The following is a 24916-nucleotide window of genomic DNA, read 5'->3' as shown; positions in this document are numbered from 1 at the left end:
CATACCCTTAGCCATACTACCCGACTACCCTATCATATGCGTGAGTAATCGCCCTGAGTGTTGTTCTTGGTTTACTGTAGCAGCAAGACGGCTGATGGTTTATCTAAGGCAAGGTTTCAAGTGAGCCTAGGGGACTTCTGATATACCCAGAGGGTATGTGGAAGACAATCCATGCACAGTTCTGTCTAATGTGCTACTACTTGAAGGGGTACCCACAAGGGTTACAAGAGAGCCTAACAAGTGTGACCACCTCTTTTATTTCCTACATGCATGCCTCCTCAAATCCACAGGTTTAGGCGCTCAATGACAAATCCCATGGTTTAAAGACGCCAGAACACGTCTCAATCCTAAAAGAAATTCTTCTAAAAATGAAGATACCACTGTTCCTGGAAAGTTCTCTGATACCACTTGTTATTCTCTTGACCTATGAGAAGATGCCAAAATACCAAACATACGAAGAAATACAACCCAGAACACATAACAAAATGAGAAAAACATCAATTATTTTATTATTCATAGATGAAATCAATGTTCACTTACCTCTTCGAGGGGGCAACCTCCAATAGAGTAGAGCTCAATTACAAAATAAGACATGACCCTCCTCAATGAGGAGTCTCTATCCTTTATATAGGATTCATACATGCAATACCATGGGTCAGTACCATGGTTCTCTCAATACCATCTATCTAATACTATGGCCCGTTTGCAACTAACTGTGGTCCCTTTCTTTAAATGCGGGTCAACTACTTACAATTATTAATATATGCTTTATTGACTCTTTAACTAACTATAAATATCACTCGACCCTATTACATAAATAAAGGGGTTAGGGTTGGACCCTAACAACTAGTAAGCCTCAATTGCAACCAAGTAAAAAGGTAAAAGGAAGGAACTGGACAAGAATTCCTTTGGCTATGTTTGGAAACCCTAATTCTAAACAAATGAGTGCTTTGCATATAGGAAGTCCTCTTAACCTTGATTTTGTCTGACATAATGTGGATATGTTTTAGACCCCGAACATGTACTTGACAGGCACATTAGCTAGATGTGGATCTAACAAGGGGATTGGAGTCCCTTGAGAGATGGTGTAGATGTGTTCAGTTGCAACCAATGTGTGTGGCATATATAGATAAGGTAACTGGTGTATTTCTATGTTTATTTATGCACTGACAGATATGGGTCTATGACAGTGTGATGTAGGGATTGCATGGCAAAGAAATTTCCATGAAATTTTGAAGAAGGCTTAGGTCGAGCTTTCCTTGGGAACCATGGGGATTGAGTCATGGTGTATGTGGCTAGTCTTGTTGTTTTGGTATTTTTCAACTCTTGTGCTTGATTTGAGATTTTTCTTGTGTATGGTGCATAGCTACGTCACTTTATTGCATCGTTGTCATTTTATTGGCTTTCATGGTTTGTTCTTGTTTTCTTCTTGGCTTGCCTTTTATGTTTTGATTCTTGGGAATTGGTTTGAGGAAGAGGAAAAGTTGATGGAGCTTAGGGAGAGATGTGTGGTACATGACAAGTAATGTATGACACGGATGAAGCCTGGTGCATGAGTAAGTGTAATGGAAGGTAAGACTATAATAGTTCATTGGACTGGTTGGGTTCGTTATGGTAAATGGATGGTTATTGTTTATTCTAATGTTTATGTATATGTATGTATGTATCCGTGTATCTATGTCATATTTTGACAGGTTCATCAGGAATTGTCCTTGTGGAGGAATGATTGATTATGCAGGTAAATGACATGAAGAGGTTCCTAGTCTTATGAGGAATCAAAGGGGAGCCCTAAAAATATATATGAGGTCAGTATCATGTGTTTATGAGTTGATATTATGTAACTATATTATGTCTATGTTATGGACGATTTATACCAAGGGATAGAACAACAAAATGAAAGCAGTGTGGTCTGCGACATGTTGCGACAAGCATGGATAAGATAATAATGTTTTGGATGTGTGGTACTATTGTTGTGCACATGTTTCATATGTTATTTTATGTGCATGTAGTGTCGTGTGGATATTGCATATATAGTGCTAGGTATAGATGGTGAAATGTAAATGTTGGATATTCGGGGTTGTGTATAGATGATGATATGTACATGTTGGATATGAAGTGTTATGTACAGGTGGTGTTTCATGCATGCTATACATGTGGCACTATGTACATATGGTGTTGTATGCAAGATTGTACAAGTGGTGCTATGTACATGTGGTACAAGTGGTGTTGTGTGCACGTGGTACTGTGTACATGTCGTGCTCGTGGCGTTGTGTACATATGGTGTCACGTACATGTCGTCTATGTCGAACTGTGTACATGTGGTATTGTGTACACATTATACAGTGGTTCAGTGTACATGTGGCACTGTGTACACGTTGTGTAGGTGGTGCCGTGTACATGTGATGTCGTGCACACGTTGTGCAGGTGTTTGTAGTGTACAGGTGGTACTATGTACATGTGGTACATATGGTACTGGTATAGATGCATGTATTGCATGGTGCTATATGACGCGTGTAGTTGTATGTGTATGATGCACACTATGTGTATGTGCACATGGTTGAGGCGAAGGCACAAGGTTTTTGTCTGGTGTGGCACCTGATCCAAAGTGCGCACAAAATAAAGACAAAGGTAGAAGCTTAGGATTGATTAAAGGTTAAGTATCAACATTTTATTTCAGTTTTATTATGTATGTAATTTATGACTATGGTATATGATGATTATATATGATCTATGATTCTGTTTAATTATGGTTACATATGATTTATGATGTTGATCTATGAGGGTTGTGTTTTGATCTAACCACATGTGATATGTTTATACATGATGTTGTGATAAAACAACTAGTTTGACTTGTTGTGACAGGAAGTAAACATGATTGCAAGTATACCTTATTGACGAACTACCAATGAGGTATGATTTGAGGTTATTTCAATTTATTTAAATCTAATGGAAATTATGTGCTTCAAATAGGAATGCTTGAACATTCTTGGTTGGGTGGTTGAAATTGACTACAAGAATTTGCAACAGTAAAAGGAATTGAAAAATGCAGCAGTATTCTAATAGAGCACTTCGGGAGCAAATCCATTGTGGGACACTGATACCCAATAGTTTCCATTGATTTCCATGAGCATGCTATGACCGATATGATGGTTGAGGTAGGTATATGCCTTGGTTGTTTTATCTTCTGATGCAGGGAAGTCTTTCCAAGGAATGGATGGCCCAGGATAGGGGGTTCCAGGGAACTTGGAAGGTGAGTGACTGCACGAAAGGGGGTGAACAGATTTCCCCAGGAACTGCATAACAGAGAAGGGAAGGTCATGGATAAATTGGTTTTGGTCATTATCATTGATAGATGGAATATGATGCGCGTTGGGAGTGTGCCCTGGAACAATGAGTTGGTAACTGTTTGCTGAGAGGACAAGTGGCATAGGATTATATCGATGGACATTGGATGCAACTTTGACTGTGACAGTGGATTATGGATTTCCTGAGAAGGATATGAATGTTGGTATTACATTGAGGCTAGAGGTGTGATCCTCTGGATTCCCTTGTTGATTGATACAGGAATCATATCCTTTTATCCGTCGGCTTAACAAATGTGCATATGTGTATATGTGGTTATTGTAAATACCATAATGAGTTGTGTTATAAAGCTCCAGTAAGCAGTATGGTCGTTATATTTTCATCTTGTCATGATGCTTTCCTTTGATCACGTCTTTCATTGTAAATAATGCAGTGAGCTAAGTTAAACAGCTCCATGGGAAGTATATTTTCTTCTCAATGGTCTTTCCGAGGACTTGTTGTGGTTTAACACCGAGGATGGCATTCCCCAATGTGGAGGGTTCTATAACATACCTGTTGAACAATTCATGTAATCAAAGTTAATAAAGTCAAAATAAGACCACGAGTAAGGGACATGTATTCCAAGCTGAATTTTGGGCAAAGATATCCTAGTAGGCATCACAGGATGTGTGATTTGGCTAAGGAAAATTGGCAAAGGCAAAGGAAAAGTCAATAAAAGGAAAAAAGGAATTTTTGGCACGTTTCTTTATGAAAATAAAGGAAATTAGGAGAAAATTAAGGTCAAAGGTCATAGGTTGCATGTGAGGAAGAAAATAATGGAAAATAATGGAAAATGAAGAAATTAGAGGCCTCATTAATAAAAAGGCTTATGAGAATAAATTGGTAGGTTTGGTTAGTGTAACCTTTTGTCAGTTCAAGTTTGGATCTCTCTCATTATTCTCTCTCTCTCACACACTCATGGTCACTTAGAGTTTTCTTGGAGCACTCTAGCTTTGGATAGAGGAAGGAAAAGCAAGCAAAGGGAAAGGAAGGAAAGCAAGGATCTAGGAAAGGGAAGTAGGATCAAGCAACTTCAGCAGGAGTACTTGTAGGTAGCCCTTTCCATGTGTGATTTCTTAGCTAGTTTGGACATGCATGACTTTCATGCTGGTGTATGGTCCTATTGTTGTCGGTGGCATGGTTTTGCCAGGTTATGATAGTGGTTTTTTGCCTAGCCTTGAATTTTTTTAAATGCCATGGTTTTGGGATGTTTATCTCAGTTTTGAGCTTTGGTTTGTTAGATGGATTTGAGAATATGGGGTAGAGGTGGTTGTAGGTTTTAACCCCGTACATAAATTACCTGCATACAAATTCTAAAACACAGAAAATAAACAATGCAAGAGCATAACAGACAAAACGCATATACACAGAGATTTTCCCCTTGATCCCAAAACAGGCACTACTAGCTTGATTTTTTCATTATGTTAATTTCAATGTTACAATACATATTTATACATGTCGAAGCATCCAATACCATGGACTGAAAACCCTAGGTGACCCCTGCTACGGAATCGGCGCAATGGGGAGGGCGGGGGGGGGGGGCTCTGCCTCCCTTCTAACCCCTTGGTTAACTATGTGGGCTAGTCATGGAAAGAATATAACACAACCCAACATTCTCCCACTTGTTGTTTTCTTTCCATAGGGGACCACAAGAGATCTTAGTCATTTATCCATCCCTACAATGCCCATTGTTTCTCTACACCAAGAGAACTTCTCAGAGCCCACAGATTTTTTCAATGCATCTATAGTATTCTTCAAAGTGTCCACGTTTACCAACAACACCTTTTTGTCTTCTATCATATCCCTCACAAAGTGATACTGAACATCAATGTGCTTTGTCTTTGAATGATATGCAGGGTTCTTTTCCAATAAAATTGCACTTTGGCTGTCACAATCTATCCATATAGCTCCCTATACTAACCCCATACTTGAACACAATCTTTGCAACCAAACTTCTTCCTTGCTTTCATGAGTGGTTGCCATGTATTCTTCCTCTGTAGTTGATAGTGCCACTACAAATTGTTTCTTACTCATCCAACTGACTGCACCTCCAAATAGGTGAAAAACATACCCACTTGTAGACCTTCTTTGATCTAGATCTCTAGCCCAGTCTGCATCAACAAAGCCACGAATATCCAACACTGTCCAATCCTGGTCTTCATTGGTAGCACAAACCATAATCACTAGTGCAACACAAATACCTAAAAACCCGCTTCACTGTTGTCTAGTGTTCCTTCCCTTGTTTTTACATAAACCTGCTCAATACTCCCACTGCATGTGCAATGTATGGTCTAGTACAGACCATTGCATACATCAGGCTACCGATTGCACCTGCATATGGAACACGGGACATGTCCTCTTCCTCTTCTTGTGTCTTGGGACACTGTTCAGCAGATAACCTCACATGTATAAGAATAGGAACCTTCACCGGTTTACTATCCTGCATATTAAACCTCTGTAGTATTGCCTCGACATACTTCCTATGGTTTAACCAGAGCTTCCTCTTTGCATGGTCTCTATTAATTTCCGTGCCCAAAATATATTTTGCAGCACCAAGATCTTTCATGTCGAATTTAGAGGACAATTGGGTCTTCAGATCCTGGATAATTTCTTTGTCATTTCCAACCAGCAACATATCATCCACATACAATACTAGATAAATAACATGGTCACCAATTAATTTAAAATACACACAGTGATATGCTTTGCTTCGGGTGAAGCCAAGTCTCCGTATAAATGTATCAAATTTATAATACCACATCCTTGGTGACTATTTTAACCCATATAAAGACTTCTTTAACTTGCATACCATTTCTTTCTTACCCTTCACCACAAAGCCTCCAGGTTTCTTCATGTAGATTTCCTCTTCCAGATCCCCATGAAGAAATGTTGTTTTCACATCCATCTATTCTACCTATAAATCAAAAGTAGCAGCAACAGATAAAATTAATCTAATAGAATTTACCTTGGCAACAGGAGAAAAAATATCACCAAAATCAATTCCCGGCACCTGGGAATAACCTTTTGCTACCAACCGAGCTTCACATTTCTCCACCTTTCTTTCTGTATTTGTCTTCTTCTTGAACACCCATTTGCTGCCAATGGGTTTCCTTCTAGACGGCAACTTCACCAGATCCCAAGCCTCATTTTTGTGTAAAGATGCCATTTCATCAACCATGGCCTCTTTCCAGAGTTTTCCATCCTTTGAATCTACTACTTCCTTCACAGTTCTGTGATCATAATCAGTAAAAAATAAAGAAAACTTTGAATAGAAAGCATATGGACTATACCTTTGAGCTGCCTTCCTTCTCGAACTGATCTTCTCACACCCGGAGTTTGTGGCTCTTCATCTTCTAATTCCTCCTCTTTTGTAGAGTCGGATTCTTCCTCCTTAAGCTCAAACTCTATCTTCTCAGGTTCCTTTGGTTGGACTTCATGTTTAATAACATCTTTCACCTCTCTAAACACCACACCTTGGCTATACACAACCTTCCTTGTTACTGGGTTCCAAAGCTTATAACCCTTTAAACCATCCTTATACCCAATAAATATGCACTTTTCAGATTTACAATTCAACTTGGTTCATTTCTCCTTTACAACATGTACATATGCATCACATCCAAATGCCCTCAGATGTGAAAGAGAGGGTTTCTTACCAGTCCATACCCCTTGCAGAGTCTTATCCTCCAATGCTGATGAAGGTGATCTATTGACCAGGTAACATGTTGTCTCCATCGCCTCTGCCCAAAATTCCTATCCTAACCAGGCACCACTGAGCATGCGTCTTGCCCTTTCCATCAATGTCTTGTTCATTCTTTTTGTAACTCCATTTTTCTCAGGTGTGTATGGAGTATTCTTCTATCGTGCTATACCACACTTCTTACAGAATTCTTTAAATTCCTTACTGCAAAACTCTCCACTGTTATCTATCCTCAACACCTTTATCTTCTTCTCCGTATGGTTTTCCACCAGAGCCTTAAATTCTTTAAACCTATCAAAGACTTTAGATTTCTTCTTAAGGAAATATATCCATGTATTCCTTGATAAGTCATCTATAAATTATACGTAGTACACAGACTTACCAAGTGATGGAACCTTCACAGGTCCAAACAAATCATTGTGCACAAATTCTAATATATGTTTCGCCCTCTTACCACCAGAGGGGAAACTCACCCAATTCTACTTCCCATATACACAATTTTCACAGAAATCAAAATCCAGAGAGCTATTACTCATAGCTTCTACCATACCTTTACCATGAAGTACTCGAAGGCCCTTCTCTCCAATATGTCCAAGCCTTTGATGCCACAGCATGGTCTTCTCTCCAGAGACCACTAGATTTTTTGCTCCACTTTCAGGAACCACAAAAATGTTGCACCCATAAACAACAGTGCTACCTTGTAGCTTGTACAGAGTTCCAATTCGAACTCCCCGCATCAAAACTAATGCTCCTTGAACCATATTGCAGGTATCCTTCTTGAACAATGTTTTTACACCTGCATCATCCAGCTTGCTTATGGAAATCAGATTTCTGGCCAATGTAGGAATATGAAAAACATCCAGAAGTGTTCTAACCCTTCTGCCTTGCAACTTCAACTTTACTTTTCCGTGACCAACGATTCTAGCCTTCCTGTCATCCCCCAAGAAGACATCACCACCATCATATTTTTCATACTCTCAAAACCACTCTCTATGGGGAGTGAAGTGAAAGGATGCACCTGAGTCAATCAACCAGGCATCATGATCTACATATGTACTTGAATAAGCCAAGTACACATCCCCACCTTCATTTGAGGTGGTTTTTGCCTCTACAGAAGGAGCATAATCATATCCCTTTCCTTTATCAGGAGATTTAGATTTACAGTCCCTTTTGTATTGCCCTTCCTTTCCACATTTCCAGCACACCACCTTTACAGGTTTTCTTGAAGATTTAGATCTCCATATAGATTTAGATCTCCCACTTGATGACTTATTTTTGTTTCTGTTCTGGGACCATCCTTGTACAAATAAGGCATCACCATTCTGGCTCTCCATATTTTTCCTTCTCATCTCCTCCATCAACAATGATGAGACTATTTCATCAAACAATAAGGGAGTTGAATTGCTACCTATTGCAATAACCAGACTATCCCGCAAATCTGGTAGAGAATACAACAAACTGATGCACTTATCTTCATCTGAAATTTTAATATCAACAGATAACAACTAACTTACCATAGTATTAAATGCGTTCATATGCTCTGTCACCGAGTCTCCATCTTTCATCCTCAGGTTATACAGTTATTTTCACAGGAACAGTTTATTCACCAGAGACTTAGATTGGTACAAAGTCCCTAACTTGTCCCACAAAGCCTTCATTGTAGCTTCCCTTGATACATTCAGCAATACTAAACCTGAGACACATAATCATATTGTGCTCTTTGCCTTCCAATCCAACTTCTTCCATTCTTCATCGGACACTCCCGTTGGTTTAGTACCTAGATCTACCATGATACGCTGATCTTTATCCACCAACAGATCCTCCATCTTGAGTTTCCACAGCTCAAAACTCTAACCATTAAATTTCCCGATCTCTATCTTTCCACTACTCGCCATATTCTTTCACCACTAGAATCGATCTCGTAGATCTCACACTGAACAGGGTCTACCACAGGCCCGAGCAAAACCCCACAACAACAAAGGTGTCCCCTTGAAGCCAAAATAACTATGATACTAAATGTAGGTTTTAACCCCACACATAAATTACCTGAATATGAATTCTAAAACACAGAAAATAAATAATGCAAGAGCATAACACACAAAACACATATACACAGAGGTTTTCCCCCGGATCCCAAAACTGGGACTACCAGCTTGATTTTTTCATTATGTTCCTTTAAATGTTACAATACATAGTTATACATGCCAAAGCATCCAATACCATGGACCGAAAACCATCGCGTCCAAATCCATGGACCGAAAACCATCACGTCCAAAACCATGGACCAAAAACTATCACGTCCAAAACCATGTGCGAAACTCATGCACAAAGCCATAGGTAGGTCCACCCAACCTATTATAGGGTCCAAAACCAAAATTTTCAGGGGCGCTACCCCAAACCCCATAGAACGGCATTACCTGCACCCCTCAAACACCCTGTGACCCGACTACTATGCAATCGGTGCAACGAAGGGGGGGCTTTGTCCCACTTCTAACCCCTCAGTTAACTATGTGGGCTAGTCGTGGAAAGAATATAACACAACCCAACAGTGGTCTCAAGGTTCATTCCCAAATGCCTAGGAATCCCTTGACCTGTTTTGGTGGGATACACGGTAAACACTAAGGGAGAAGTCTCGGTTTAGGGCCTAGTGATTTGGGTTTGGATTACGATAAGGCTTGAGAGATTGGTCTCCATTTAGGACCTAGTGATATGGGATTGGATTTCGATAAAGCCTGAGATAAAAGGAGATGAAAAATACCTTAAGGATAGTGATGGATTCTGGATTGCATTCGAAGTTTGGTTCGGTTGTGATCGGAGCAACGATTTGGATTATGTTATTTGTTCGTGGACTAGTTGTTCTATGAGATCCCACATTCATGCTTGGAATATGGAAATAGGGTGACTGGCAGAAAGAGAGATTTGGTTCAGCCATGTCTATGTTTGGGAGGTACATGGAAGTCTCGAACCTAGTCGGATTTGCCTATGATTAATAAAATCTAAGTTCTCTTACTTTTGCACTGGCTTATACGTGTATTTAATGGATGTCATATCTCTAATATTTATATGGTTTTATTATGGATATAACAATGGTTAAATGATTGGTTTATGTCATGGTTATTTCTTGTATTTACTTGTAATTGTTAAATGGATGGATGCAATACCTAATTGATGATATAATAGTTCAAGGGAGAAGGAAGTGATCCTTCTGGTTATGTTTCATAAATTATTTCAATCATTTATACTTTGTCTTGTATCCTAGACCTGTAGGTTGTATTGATGCCAAGTGTTTAACAGAATCTTAGTCCCGGTTGGGGATGCTCAGACCTAGTCCTGAGGTTGATTTTTTATTTTTTTTTAATTTTCATCATATCTTTGATGGATTTTGATGGTTATAACAAGTTCTAGGTAGAGGCCGAGATTCTGGGCTAGAAAAGTGGCTCAAATCTTTGGGAAGTTGGCAGAGGTTTGTTTGATAAAGTCGAGGGAAGCTGGCACACAAGCCTGTGAGAGCGATTTGAGCTTCTGTTCATTGTCTTGCCTATAACATGAGAGAAACCAGGGGTTAAAAGGCTTAAATCATCAATGGGACTCAGGGATAAACATGTGTGAGTGGCTAACATGTCTCCTGAGGGTGGTGTTGTTGATGTGGATGGATTTGTTTCATATGTTACGTCAGTTCCATTTCCTTAAGGTCACCAAGGAAATTGAATCCCTTAAAGTAGCCGCTCTCATCACATTTTTACCTCGGCTGGCTAGTTCCTTGGGTAGACCTAGGAGGAGGGGTGCTACATTCAGTCCATTGAGTAATATAATATGTAGCAGTTAAGATATATCAGTGTTGCTTCGACAAATGTGGTAACGTTTCACTAATGACATCCAATCCCCATTGTTGAAAAGGTTCTTCAACTCCAACGGGTTATAATGGGGTGACTAACTTTTTATCATGACCAACTCATCTTTGATAAACTAGGAAATTACATGCATAAGAAAGTGCATCCTTGAATAATGTGGGCCAATAGTGATAAAACCACATAAATTTGTGAGTAGTAGTATCACCCGTGTAGTGTCCAACAACTAGCCCATCATGAATATCTTTTAATACCCTTTCTGAATCCTGTGCTTATGAAAATGAACACCATGTCCAAGTTGATATAACAAATATTTAAGTTGAATGTACCTCTTTTGTCTAGTTGATAAGTGCAAGGAAAAGGTACCATGCTCTAGATACAGTCAACATCTGTGTACCAAGACATGGTTTCATTTGTGGGGTTATCTTGTTCAATATTGTACATTTCAATGTCCTCTTCCCTTCTAGAATATTCTTGTTATGGTAAATCAACTACTTCTTTTGTAAGTTGACAAAGATCATAGCATTTTACCATACGAACTAGCTTAAATTTAAGATCATACTCTTGAAGTATTATCATCCAGTTCACCCTCCTCTCAGCCAACTCTTGTTGTAAAAAACGAAATCTGGCCACTAGGTGAGGCAAAACGATAATAAAATGATTGTTAGGCCCCATAATTGCTCTAATTTTTACCCATAGAACCCCATCTTATCCTCTATTTCAAGACTAAATAAAACCTTTATGTATGCATTTTTAGCCTCTTTTAGCATATTCATGAGAAATTTGGTAAAGGTTGCTCATCTTTACAGGAAAGGTCGATAGATTTACATTTTCATAATTATGTGCTTATATTCATGTTACCCTAGGAGATTTTGTTGATATTTTCCATTTACTATAATTTGAAGTGTATTGGTACAGGAAACAATTGATCTCGGGATTCCTGCACTAGTCAAAGTTTGATTCCTGCACTAGTTTAGGAGGACTATTCGATGAAGAAGTTTGGTTGGCAATCAATGTGAGCTACTAAGATAAGATTCTCATGGAAAATAAGGAAGAAAATGTGCACTTCTACCTCCTAGTCTCTAACAGAGTAATTGTAGTTTTCGTCTCCTCCTAGTGAAGATAGTCTGAGATAAAACATAGTATTAGTGAACTTATGATGTTTGTTGGAGAGGTATATCATTAGAAACATGTTAGTAATGACCTCCATTTCTGTTCTATAAAGAATAAGGATGGATGTGGCCGAGTATCTCTTGTAAAAATGTATATATATCCAGTCATAGAAACATATAGGTTAGCAATATTGTTGGTTATTTTTTCATATTTTTTGTCAAAGACTTGTATCGCGTGGATCTTCTTAGGAGCTAGATCCTTCTATATCTGAGGTATTAAGAAGATAATTTTATTAATAAGAAGGACCTTTAATGTCAGGCTCAAACATTTTCTATGTTTAATCCATTGAATGACTTATCATACTTCATAAGTTAATCGCTTTTCCTTTATAGGGGAACAAGCTAGTTACCTAGGGCGCAACCAACCCAAATCGTTTTCCCTTAGATAGTCGCACTGTGTGTATTTGTTATATTTTCTATTTTGGTGTGAGTTTTTCTTAATGGTTGGTATCATAAGTATCTAAACTGTTACGAAGTCCTGGTTGATTATGATTCATATGAGGTATTTTTTTGAAAGGAGTGACATCAATCCATATTTAGAAAGCAGGTGTGTGTGTGTGTGGGTGTGGATGTGTGTGTGTGTGTTTTGAGGGATCGTTATATCACTTCATTTTACCTTTGGGATCATTTATTTATCAAGGATTCGAACCCTCAGTAGTTAGACCTATGTTATTCTTTGTTATAAAACTGTCAACAATGAAATAAGGCTTGGGAGTTGGAGTTATGATTGAGAAACCCTATTAAACTTGAGATTTGATTTATGCTTTTGAATTTTTATTATTTTATGTGTCACAAAGTTTGTTAATGTACTATGGGATTTGGGTGACCTAATTACTATCACAAGTCTGTGGTGAACACACCTCGCTTGTTTAATACCAAAACTATGGTAAAACTTTAAAGCCCGCCCACTAAGATTCTTTTATATTCGTGATCAATTTGGTTTCATTCTATTTAAAGAAGATCCATGATCTCAATAGAACCTGGCCAGTAAATTTTTTTCTCTTGTGTATTTTTGATATAGGAATAAAATCCTTGGTGCAACCTTTCAACATTGAACGATTCCAAGTTACATATTGAATCTCTTTATTCAACCATAAGGTAAGGCCTATTGGTATTTATATTAAGACCCGGTTTTGAATTGCAGAGTGAGTTAAGGAGAGTATTGTATGATTGAATTGGTAAAAGCACAAATGGTTCTTTTGTTTTATGGTGTATCCACAGGTGTGGGAAAGTCGTCTGGGTAATAGTTCACAGTTGGTTTGATTTTCATCTTAGCATGAGATCTGATTGAGGGTTTGAGAAGTTTATTTTATAAGTCCATTTGGAAGAAGAGTGATTTCTAAATTGAGAAAACTTATTTGGTTTATATTTTGAATGCACCAAAATAGATGTGTTATTTCTCATGTAGTGCATAAGTGATTGATGATTTGAAGTAGTGTAGGAACTGGAGTAATCAAACAATTTGTTCTAGTACATGAATAGTTTGATATTTGCATATTTCTTTTCTAAGTATGTTTTTTTTTAATCATAATTGAAGCCTAAGTTTATCTTTGAAAATGGTATTTTAGTTTAAAGTATTTATTGACATCCTAAAAGAAGCCCAACATTTAGAGTGATCTTGGTGTCGATGTGTGAGTAAGTGTAGGAATGAAAGTAAGGGTTTTTCATTATAATTTTCATTACCAAATCTAGAAAGATTGATTGTTGGGGTAGAGATAGGATTTGCAGATTCTGACAAGTTCCTTTGGCATAGATTCTGATATGCCTCAAAGTCTACAAGACCTTGGTTTGACAAGTAAGTTTTGTTAATTTTAAATACAATTATATTAACCAACATTTTTGGTGTCGTTTCTGGAGATGTGTTGAAAGGAATTCTCGTAAAATTCTTATTTTCATTTTTGTAGTAGAGGTAAGTTCTGCTTTGTTTTTTATTTGTAGTGTCCTTCTATTGCTTGAGGTAATTTTTTGGATTGATTGGAGTGTTGTAGGTACATTTTTTGAGATAACTATAGCATTTGGGTGAACTAATCTGTTTCCAACAAGGGTTTTAAGATTTTTTATTATTTTCTATTTGATTTTATTTTTAAAATGCATGTCTAAGAGAGGTAGGGGTATGAATCCCAAGAAGGGTAGAGGAAATACTAATAAATCAATTTTTTTTTCTCATGCTGGTCCTTATATTGCAAGTAAGAACTCCAAGTAGACACAAACCAATCAGGTTGGTACTTTGCACCTGGATTTTGGAGACAACAATTCAGGGGGTATCATACCCATTGGTAAAGACGAAGGGGATTGTTGAAACTGAGAAATTAAATATGAAACAAAGTCATCCTTCATAGTTTACAGGAGGTAATTTGTTTGGAGGAAAGAGGATGGTATATCATGAAGAAGTTCATGGTGAAGGTGTTGGTGAGAATCAACCATTGGAAGAACAATCTAGCTTTGGATTCCCAATTGTATACCTCGATGTAGTTGTTCAAATGAAAAACATCCCACTTCAATTCTTGAACATTTACATGGTAAGGTACATGAGGATCTTGATTCTTTTCTTTTTGAATTTGGCATACATTGTAGGGGTTATTATTATTCTTTGGATGCCTAGAAGTTGAATCTTTTCCTTTCAACCCTTAAAGACTCAAGTTTACCTTGGTTTATGAGGCTTGGGGAAATACTACTACTTCTCGGGAGCAAATGAAGAGAAATTTTCTAAATAAATATCAAGAATATTGTAAGACATGAGAAATGCAGGATGACATTTTCACTATCACGCAGCATGACAACAAGAGTTTGGAGGAGTATTTGGAAAGATTTATATATATCCTTCAAAGGTCAAATCATAAATTTGACACAAGCACCATAAGGACCCTATTTTTACGAGGAATTTTGGATGGTTCCAGAAATAATTGGAATTTGCTAGGATAGGGGGGTATTGCTTAACTTGCTTTTGACCAAATTTGTGACCTGCGTAGGAAATTTTGACAAAATCAATTCATATGTGGTAAGGGAATTAGAGCACAATTAGAGGCAACACTAGGAATAGTAGATTTGTATCTACAAATGCCATGATTATTGGTTTGGAAAATAAAATGGATAACATTAAAACTAAAATTATGAATAATGATAGTAAGAAAATAGATTCTTTAAAAATTTAGAAAAAATTAGTAGAAGAATGAGAAATGTTGTCCATTTATTGTACAAAATGTAGAAAAAAACATATTTTACATGAATTTCCTATAAATATCAAAATTGTTAATAATTGTGTGATATGTGCAGGTAAACATCCTACCGAGAAATGCCCATCTATACCTAGATTGAAGGCAACATTGAAAGAAGAGCATTCATCACCTAAGCTATTGCATGCTATGGGAGTATGGAAATCATGGCCACAAGTAAGTACATGTATGCTTGCTAAACCTACACCATATTATCCTCATTTTCGTAATGCACCACAATATTCTTTTTATAACATGAACTATCCTTAGTCTTGGTAGCATGGGTATCATTCTCAATTGGGGAAGTCTCCCCCTCCTTGGCAACATGGAGAGGATCACCACATTATCATTTTTCCTATCCCATTCCTACCCATCCATATCCTACACAGTATGCACCTTATCCTATGGCACAACCCACACTACTGGCTGCTCTACCTCAGCAAACATAGCCCATGCCACCACCCTTGACATTTCCACCACCATTCCTACCAGCGTGGTTTCCATCACAACTCGTGTTCAACCTAAATAATAGAGCGGTACAAATGATTCAATATGTTGGAACGATCCCTTTCCCTAATTATCAGACCATGCCAGTTGGGGTCAATGACCTCCAGTGGAGATCGAGAAGGGTAATAAATTCATAAAAGAAAAAACTAAAACTAAAACAACCTGAAATGATCATTGAGGAGGAAAATGAGGAGGAAACCCCTACTATTTCAGACAATGATGTTGCTTCATAGCTTGTTTCCATACACTTAGAGTCCTTACCCTCCTCTTCAAACCAACCTCACTTTTTAGAGAGGTTGGCCTTGGAGAAAGTTGAACCCACCCCTGAGTTTGACCTAGTTTCCGAGTTGAGAAACCTTTGTATAAAGGTTCCTCTATTGTAGGCTATGAAATAGATTCCTATATGTAAAAAATAATCTAGGAAATCTGTCTTAAAACTATAGGAATGAAGAGAGTTGAACCCCGCACTATCGAGTTCATTGGGAGAGAAGCTGATTTGATGATAGGATGTGCTCAAGTTGAGAAATATATTTATCCTAGAAACCCTATTGTCTCTGTTAATATAGGTGATATCCTCATTCCCAATGTGTTGATAGACCTTGGAGCAGCTATTAATGTTATGACTAGGAAAACTATGGAGAAACATCGACTGACTCACATTCATCCTACCCCCACTATGCTTGAACTTGCTGACAGATCTAAAATCAAGTTGGAGGGTGTGTTATGTTATGTGATTATCTCAATTGACTCATGGGAGTACCCTACAAGTTTCATTGTTTTACAACCAAAGAATCCTATTGGGGGACACCCTTTGATTTTGGGACAACCATGGCTTGCTACAATTGATGCCTATATAGGTTGTCACTTTGGTGACATGTATATTTCTCATGGGGATGCTAGGAAGAAGGTCACCTTGTACCCACCTGCTAGATCTATCCACAAGATTTGTGACACCTTATGTTTGGATTATGATAGTATTGGTGAGGAGGCTCAATGTCTTTCTATGATTCATCAATATATTTAGTCTACTAAGGAGAGTGTGATCTAGAAGTTTCTTGGTAACCTGGATACTATGCAGAATTTTGGATTGCTTCATCACATTTTTAGCCCATATTTATAGGAAATTTGTGATCCACAATCCTCATCATCATTATGAAGTTTGGAAGCTACCACAAATGTTCACGAGCCAAACACTACTCTTATTGAGGTAAGTCCAAGAAAATATTTATACGTGACTACATACCTAGACTAATCCCAACAAGAGAAACTTATGAGTTTTTTGCGAGACCATATTGATTCCTTTGCAGGGAGTTATGAGGACATGAGAGGAATCCCTCCTGAAACTTGTACCCATAATATTTATATTCAGGAGCTTTCCCTACCTATCCGACAACCCCAAAGGTGAATTAACCCTTCACTAAGAGATGTTGTTAAATAAGAACTTGAAAAACTCTTAGATGTCGATTATATATGTCTTATATATGATAGCTAGTGGGTCTCTCCATTGGTATTATTCCCAAAGAATGATGGGAGATGACATATTTGTATCGATTATAGAGAATTAAATAAAGCCACTCTCTAGGATTACTCCCCGCTTCCCTTCATTAATCAGTTACCAGATACCCTCATGTGTAAAAAATACTCACTCTTGGATGGCTTCAATGGTTACAACCAAATACAAATTACACCCGAGGATTAGGACAAGACTACCTTTACCTATCTCTGCAAAACATTTGCATACCAAGTTCTTCCCTGCGAACCTTGTAATTCTCTTGCTACATTTCAAAGGGAAGTCTTGCCTAATTTTGCCGACCTCGAGTTTGTGGAAGTTTACATGGATGAGTTTTTGGTATTTGGTAATTCTTTTCAAGAATATCTCAAGAATTTAGAGAAAGTATTGAATAGGTTCCAAGGGGCTCGCTTTGCTTTGAGAGACAAAAAATGTATATTGATGTGCAAAGCAGGTGTGGTCCTTGGCCATCTTATCTTTGATAAGGGTATCCAGGTAGATCTATCTAAGGTAGATTTTCATATACCTACCTAAACCAAAAACACAAAGAGAAGTGAGAGGGTTCCTTGGTCATGCAAATTACTACCAAAGATTCATTAAGAATTATTCTAGCATAACTTCCCCTCTTCTTAGACTATTGGCCAAGGATAGTGATTTATCTTGGATCGAAGCTTGCCAACAATATTTTGATCATATAAAGGAGAGATTAGTATAAGCACCAGTTTTAAGGTGGGCTAAATGTAACCTTCCATTCCATATCTCCTTGAATGCCTCAGAGACTACCATTGGTGCAACATTGGGACAAGAGGAAAATCAACAATCCTATGCCATATAGTTCGTTAGTAAAACATTTTCATCTGCCGAGCTTAGTTATACAGTGATAGAGAAAGAGTTCCTAGCTGTGGTTTTTTCTATCAATAATTTCAGCCATTACATTACAGGATACAAAGTTTATACGCATAGATCACTTTGCCATAAAATATTTTATAAACAAACCTTTAACCAGTGGTAGTATATCCAGGTGGCTACTTTTACTACAAGAATTCATTGTAACTACAATTGATAGGCTAGGAAAGTCAAATGTGGTAGTTGATTTTATTTCCAGATTGAACAATCTAGTCCATGTAATTCTTGTAGATGACTCATTTCCTGATGAACTTCTCTTTGTTGTTTTAGCAAACTCCTGTTGGTCTGCTGATATAGAAAATTATCTCGTCACAGAAAAACACTACCACACCTATCCACTAAGGAAAGTGTTGGAAATAATACTGAGAGGGGGGGGGGGGTGAATCAGTATTAGCAAGTCAATAATATTTCATTTCCATAATCAAATTCATATACGCTACTTCAATTAAAGGAACTTGTGTGTATACGCAAATCTATTTAAGGCAACTAGCGTATATCCTGCAAAATTATGATTCAGTTAATTCATCATATGTTGATCTTTAATCAGTGCATCAGAACCACAGAAATAGTAACCAGGTGCAGTAAAAACAGAACAGACAATCACACACATGAACACAAGATATAAGGTGGAAACCCAATGTGGGTGAAAACCACCTACTGCAATCGTATCTATCTTCTTTTTAATAAGAAACTTATTTTTACAATTTTTGTACTGGTGCAGTCTTATACCAGTATGCAAACTTCTACCTATAGAAGGCTACAACCTTCTCTCATTCTCCAGCTTCTCCTGGAAGGGAGCTACCACCCCCTAGCTCTTGTACTAGATGATATGTTTACTAGTATGTAGGTGCCAACCTACAGAAGGCTACAACCTTCTCTTTTCTTCCAGGGACCACGTTTCATAAATTTTCAAACTAGATCCATCATTCAAACATCAAATATATCTGCATCAACCAATCTCCTTTGCACCAACCACAACTGAATCAATCAATCACTTTTCAGAATGCTGTGACCAGAATACTGTAACCAGAATACAGTAAACAAAACCCAAGTTAGAACCTGGAACACTGTAATAGCAAACAGAAGCAGCTAAAACATATTTTATGAGGTATACACTACTTCCATGTGTCGAACCTGCGTGCATACACACTTTTCTCAAGGCGAACCATCGTAATGATCTGCAAATCAAATTTAAGATGTATACATTGTTTTGATATGCAAAACCAGTGTGTATATACGCCTTTTCTAAAGTGAACCTGCGTACAGATCTGTAAATGATGATTTAAACTTTACAACAATTTCAGACTTCAGTTATACCTAGATAATCATATTTACAGACTACAACATGCGCCAGTTATTCAAATAAATGATCAAAAACCACATAAAGGTACTTCACTTCAAGCCTTAAGATCTTGACCCATCATTAGACCTTATCCTTCATCAAGTGCTAAGGTTCATCCTTAGTTCAGATCTAGCTATGCACCATAACCCAATAACCTGTATACTAGATCTTGCTCTTCATTAGATATTCAATACTTGAGTGCCATTGCCTAATGATATTCTCCTCCTTTTATAGTCTTAGGCCTCACTCAATACCATGGACCAAACCACTTAGAACCAATACCTTGGACCAAATACCTGGGGTCAACACTTCGGACAAGATACCTTGGACCAATACCATGGATCAAAATACCATGGACCAAAACTTATTTTTCCAAAATGTACGTGCCTTTACTTCTGCGAAAGTGTGTGTGTACATTATACGCTCCTTTTGGTCTACAAACCCGCGTGTACATGCGGCTTGGTCAATGGGGAACCTGCATATACCTCTCTTTATTCAATCTGTGAGTCTGAACTATGATCTATCATCTGAGTGAGTTGCCATCAAGGACAACACCTGTGTCATAGAACGAAATCTATGTCATAATGCCAACAATCTCCCCCTTTGGACTTGATGGCAACCCCAAGTCACTCTCCCCCTTTGTCATCAAGGGAAAAGGGTTATGCTCCCCCTCCGTTTATGTGGATTTCACTGATATGCTGAAGTGTGTTGATTGAGCTCCATGCTCCCCCTGAATACAAACAAGGTCTGCAAAAAGATGTTCTAAAAGAAGAACATGACTCTATACATACATCATAAATGACCTTCCTATCACCAATGACTCATACATACATCCATCTCCCAACCCAGTGGGGATATACCAAGTTTGACTCATCCACCCAACCAAGTGGGGATATACCAATTGTTAATACATGTCAAAACAAGAACATTACATCATCCATCCCATGCGTAGTGGGGTAACAAAATAGGTCATTTCATGACATTGACATTAAAAAAATATACATGACATAGAGACCAAATATCTGAAACAAGACCATGATAGTCATCAGCAACTATCATTAGTAACATCTGTCAATCACCATCCAGACCAGCAACCATGATCTCCCCCTGAACCTATTCCACCTGAATAAAAAACAACTGTGAATTTGTACCAAGATCTTCTAAGATAATGCCAAAAATGCATTATTAGAAGTATATGCTTCCCCTGAACTTGTGCCATATGATCATTGTCAGACCCATAGTCAGACTCCTTTTACCTTGAATTTGTCCCACTGCTTTTCTTCAAACCAACATATACACGATTGTATCCACAGAAACCGGTATATGTACGCGGCTACGCTTCATGAAACTCACGTATAACCACTTTTCTCTGAAACAGATAAGTTTTAACAGCAGGATGATGCATCAACTACTCCTAGCTTCTGTCTGAGATATTCAAATGTCTCTCTGGGCAGTGGTTTGGTGAATATATCAGCAACATGTTCTTTGGAGGGAACATACTCCAATTTGACCTTTTTTTCAAGCACTTGTTCACGTCGAAAATGATATTTGATGGGTATGTGCTTGGTCTTGGAATGCATGACTGGATTCTTTGAAACACTGATGGCACTTGTATTATCACATAGAATGGAGATGGGTGGATTACATGTGATCTGAATGTCTTGCAATGTTTGCATCTTCCAAAGGAGTTGTGTGCAGCAAGATGCGGCAACAACATATTCTGCTTCAGCTGTAGATAATGCAATTGAACTTTGTTTCTTGTTGAACAAAGACACTAATCTAGAACCCATATAGAATGCACCACCACTAATGCTTTTTTTGTCATCAACACTTCCTGCCCAATCTACATCTGTAAATGCATGAAGTGTAAGATCTGTATCTCTAGGATACCATAAACCAAAATTCTATGTTCCTTGAAGATATTTGAAAATCCTTTTGACTACATGAAGGTGTGATTCCTTTGGATTTGCTTGGAATCTTCCAACTATTCCCACTGCATGCATGATGTCTGGTGGGGTACCTGTTAGATAAAGTAGACTACCAATCATGGATCTGTAGGTTGGTTGATGTAGTGCTACTGATTCATCATTTGAGCTGAGACTACACCCTGTTACCATTGGGGTACATACTGGTTTAGAATCTTCCATGTTGTATTTTTTCGAGATCTGCTTAAGATATTTGGTTTGTGATAGAAAAATACCATCCTTATTTTGTTGATCTTGTAGACCAAGAAAATATGTAAGCTCACCAAGCAGGGACATTTCAAATTCTTGCTACATTATCGAAGCAAAATTCCGACTCATGGCTTCTTCATTACTACCAAAAATGATATCATCAACATACAAAACAAGTATTAGCAATTTATTATTTTCAATATTTGTATATAGATTGCTATTAGTTGATCCTTTTGAAAAACCTTGTTGATGGAGGTATTTGTCAAGACGGTAATACCAGGCCCTTGGAGCTTGTTTTAGACCATAGAGAACCTTTCTAAGTCTGCATACAAGTTTTTCATCATTTCCAAGGACGAATCCGTCTAGTTGCTCAATATATACTTCTTCTTCTAAGTCTCCATAAAGAAGGGTAGATTTTACATCCATTTGGTATACTTTGAATTTCTGAAAACTAGAAAGAGAAAGGAACATTCTTATGGCTTCACGACTATAAATAGGTGAAAAAGTTTCTTCAAAATCTATACCTTCTTGTTGAGCATATCCTTTACAAACAAGTCTGGCCTTGTTTCTAATAACTTCTCCATTTTATTTCAGCTTGTTTTTGAATATCCATTTGGTTCCTATGATATTCTTATCATGAGGTCTAAGAACTAATTCCCAAAAATTATTCTTTTCAATTTGATCAAGTTCTTCATTCATGGCCTTGTCCCAACATTCATCTTTGCATGCTTCATGTACATTTTGAGGTTTGATGGAGGAAAGCAATGCTAGATAACTTGAAGTTTCTATAATAGTTCTTCTTGTCTGCACACCTGCCTCTTTCTATCCCAAAATTTGAGTCTCTGGATGATTTTTCTGAACATACCTGGATGGAGTATTTTCTTCTGTAGTTATCTATTCTTCTGGTGCTTCATTGGTTTCTTCTTCAGAATTAGTCTGATTTGATGTGGGAGGATAATCCTCATCTTCTCCACAATCTTTGGTTTTTACCTGCTTTGGATTTTTTCATGCTTCATCAACCACAACATCAATACTTTCAATAATTTTCCCAAGTATTTTATTATAACACTTATATCCCTTACTTCAGGAAGAGTAACCAAGGAGAATGCCTTTATCTGCTATGGGTTCAAACTTGCCAAGTATTTCATCAGTCCTTTTGATGTAACATTTGCTTCCAAAAACTTTGAAGTATTTTACAGTAGGAGTCTTACTGTACCAAAGTTCATGTGGAGTTTGAGTGTTGTTTACCCGAACATTTTCCTGGTTGAGAATAGTGATGGCAGCGAATGCAGCTTCACCCCAGAAGGTTGCAAGAGTTCCAGACTCATCTAGCATAGCATGAGCCATTTGTTGAATAGTTATATTCATCCTTTCTACCACTCCATTTTGCTGAGGATTCCTTGTAGTGGATAATTGCCTTTTTATTCCATGTTCTTCACAAAAGTCAAAGAATTCATCCGAGGTAATTCCCCTCCTCAATCAAATCTGAGGCATTTGATTTTGTGATCTGATTCATTTTCAACCAAGGCTTTGAAGGATTTGAATTTTTCAAATGCTTCATCTTTATGCTTTAGAAGCCCTATCCAACACATTTTGGAAAAATCATCAATGAACAATATAAAGTATTCCTCTCCACGAGGTGACTTTTTCCTTGATGGTCCACATAAATCAGTATGAACAATTTCAAGAGGCTTAATAGCTAATCCTTCCTTTTCAGGGAAGTGTGCTTTGGTTTTCTTACCAAATTGACATGATTTTCATATTGTACTTTATGGGATGCTAATATCAGGAAGATCACGAATAGCTTGGAATCTGCACGCTTTTCTTATTTTAGAGAAGCTTAGATGCCCCAATCTTCTATATCATAGCCAATGTTCATCATTTTTTCTTAGATAGCATTGTTTTTGTCCTCCCTTGAGTATGTATAAGTTGTTTGGATTTCTTATACCTTTGATCACGGTTTCTCCTGTATCAAGCTCGCGAACAACACATCCATTTGATCGAAATACTACTTCATTTCTTTGATCACACATTTAACTGACACTCAAAAAGTTATGCTTTAGACCATCAACATACATAACATTCCCAGCTTTAACTTTTTCTTTTAAAAGAATAGAACCTTTACCTTTTATAAAAGCAGGAGTGTCATTTCCAAATGAGACCTTGTTTTCCTTTTCTAAGGCATTATATGACTGAAGTTTTTCTTTATCACCTGTCATGTGTTTCAAGCATCCACTATCAATGTACCATTGATTTTCTTGTCCTTCTGCATACAAGGCTATACCACATATTTCTGTTTGTGGTTCTTTCTTTCTCCATATTTTGGGATTTAATGAAGTTTTCTCCTTCTGAGATGTTTGCCAAAATTTACTCCTACATTCATATTCTTCATGACCGAAGTTGTTGCAGATAGAGCATTCCATTTCATTTTCAAGAAGAGAAAAGTTATTGTAGGTCTGTTTCATGATCCCCATCACATTCCTTTGATTTCTTGCTTCTCTAGTCATGATGGTCTTGTAAGCAACACATTGAGCAGCATTGTGTCCAAAGTTATGACATGAAAAACATTGGCCATTAAAGAAGTTCTTGCGATTATCGAATCTACTCACCTGGTGTTTGTAGTTACTATTGATAATTATTCTTGAAACAAATTGAGTATGATTTACCTGAGGTTGGTTGTAGATTCTATTCATCCTTGAAGTAAATTGAGCCTTATTTACCTGGTGATCTACTTTATGCCTTTGTTGTCGATTGTCAAACTGCCCACTGCTCTTTGCTGCATCAAGATAGCTTTTAGTGGAGGTTGACGGCTTCTGAGCTTGGGATGCTTCTTTAGTATATCCAAGACCTATCTTTATCAGAGGAGAGCGCTGCACTTTGTAATTTCATTTAAGGTTTTTGATCCTTTAGCAAATCTAAGATTGAGAGCTTTTGTTTTCTCAATATCCTCTCTTAGACCCACAATTTGACATTCTAGTTTTTCATTGTGTTTTTCTCTTTCAGCAAGTTGGAATTTTAGAGTATCTATAATCATATTCTTTTCTTCTAAACAGATTTTGAGTTTATATATTTCTTCATAAAGGTCATCTTCATCTAAAACATCCAAGAAATCATCATCTTCAAAAGCCATTAGAAGTCTATAGTCATTACTATTTTCATCTTCATCACTATTTGATAAACCATCACTATCTTCATGCGTATAG

At 37.4% G+C, this 24916-nt stretch overlaps 1 protein-coding gene across 1 annotated transcript in view; it reads left to right on the top strand.

Annotated features, from left to right (window-relative positions):
• LOC149250882 (uncharacterized) overlaps positions 1-24916 on the top strand; it is a 194371-nt gene that overhangs the window by 16359 nt on the left and 153096 nt on the right. The window contains exon 2 of the mRNA XM_089453780.1: positions 15336-15451. Coding sequence (XP_089309906.1) covers positions 15336-15451 — 116 coding nt within the window. The remainder of the gene's footprint in view (positions 1-15335; positions 15452-24916) is intronic.

This window comes from Pinus tabuliformis, chromosome 7, assembly GCF_031772625.1.
Source record: "Pinus tabuliformis cultivar Carrire ecotype Pingquan chromosome 7, CPIR1, whole genome shotgun sequence".
Taxonomy (NCBI): Eukaryota; Viridiplantae; Streptophyta; class Pinopsida; order Pinales; family Pinaceae; genus Pinus; species Pinus tabuliformis.
The sequence above is the reverse complement of the archived record's forward strand: the minus strand, read 5'-3'. Positions and strand labels throughout refer to the sequence as shown.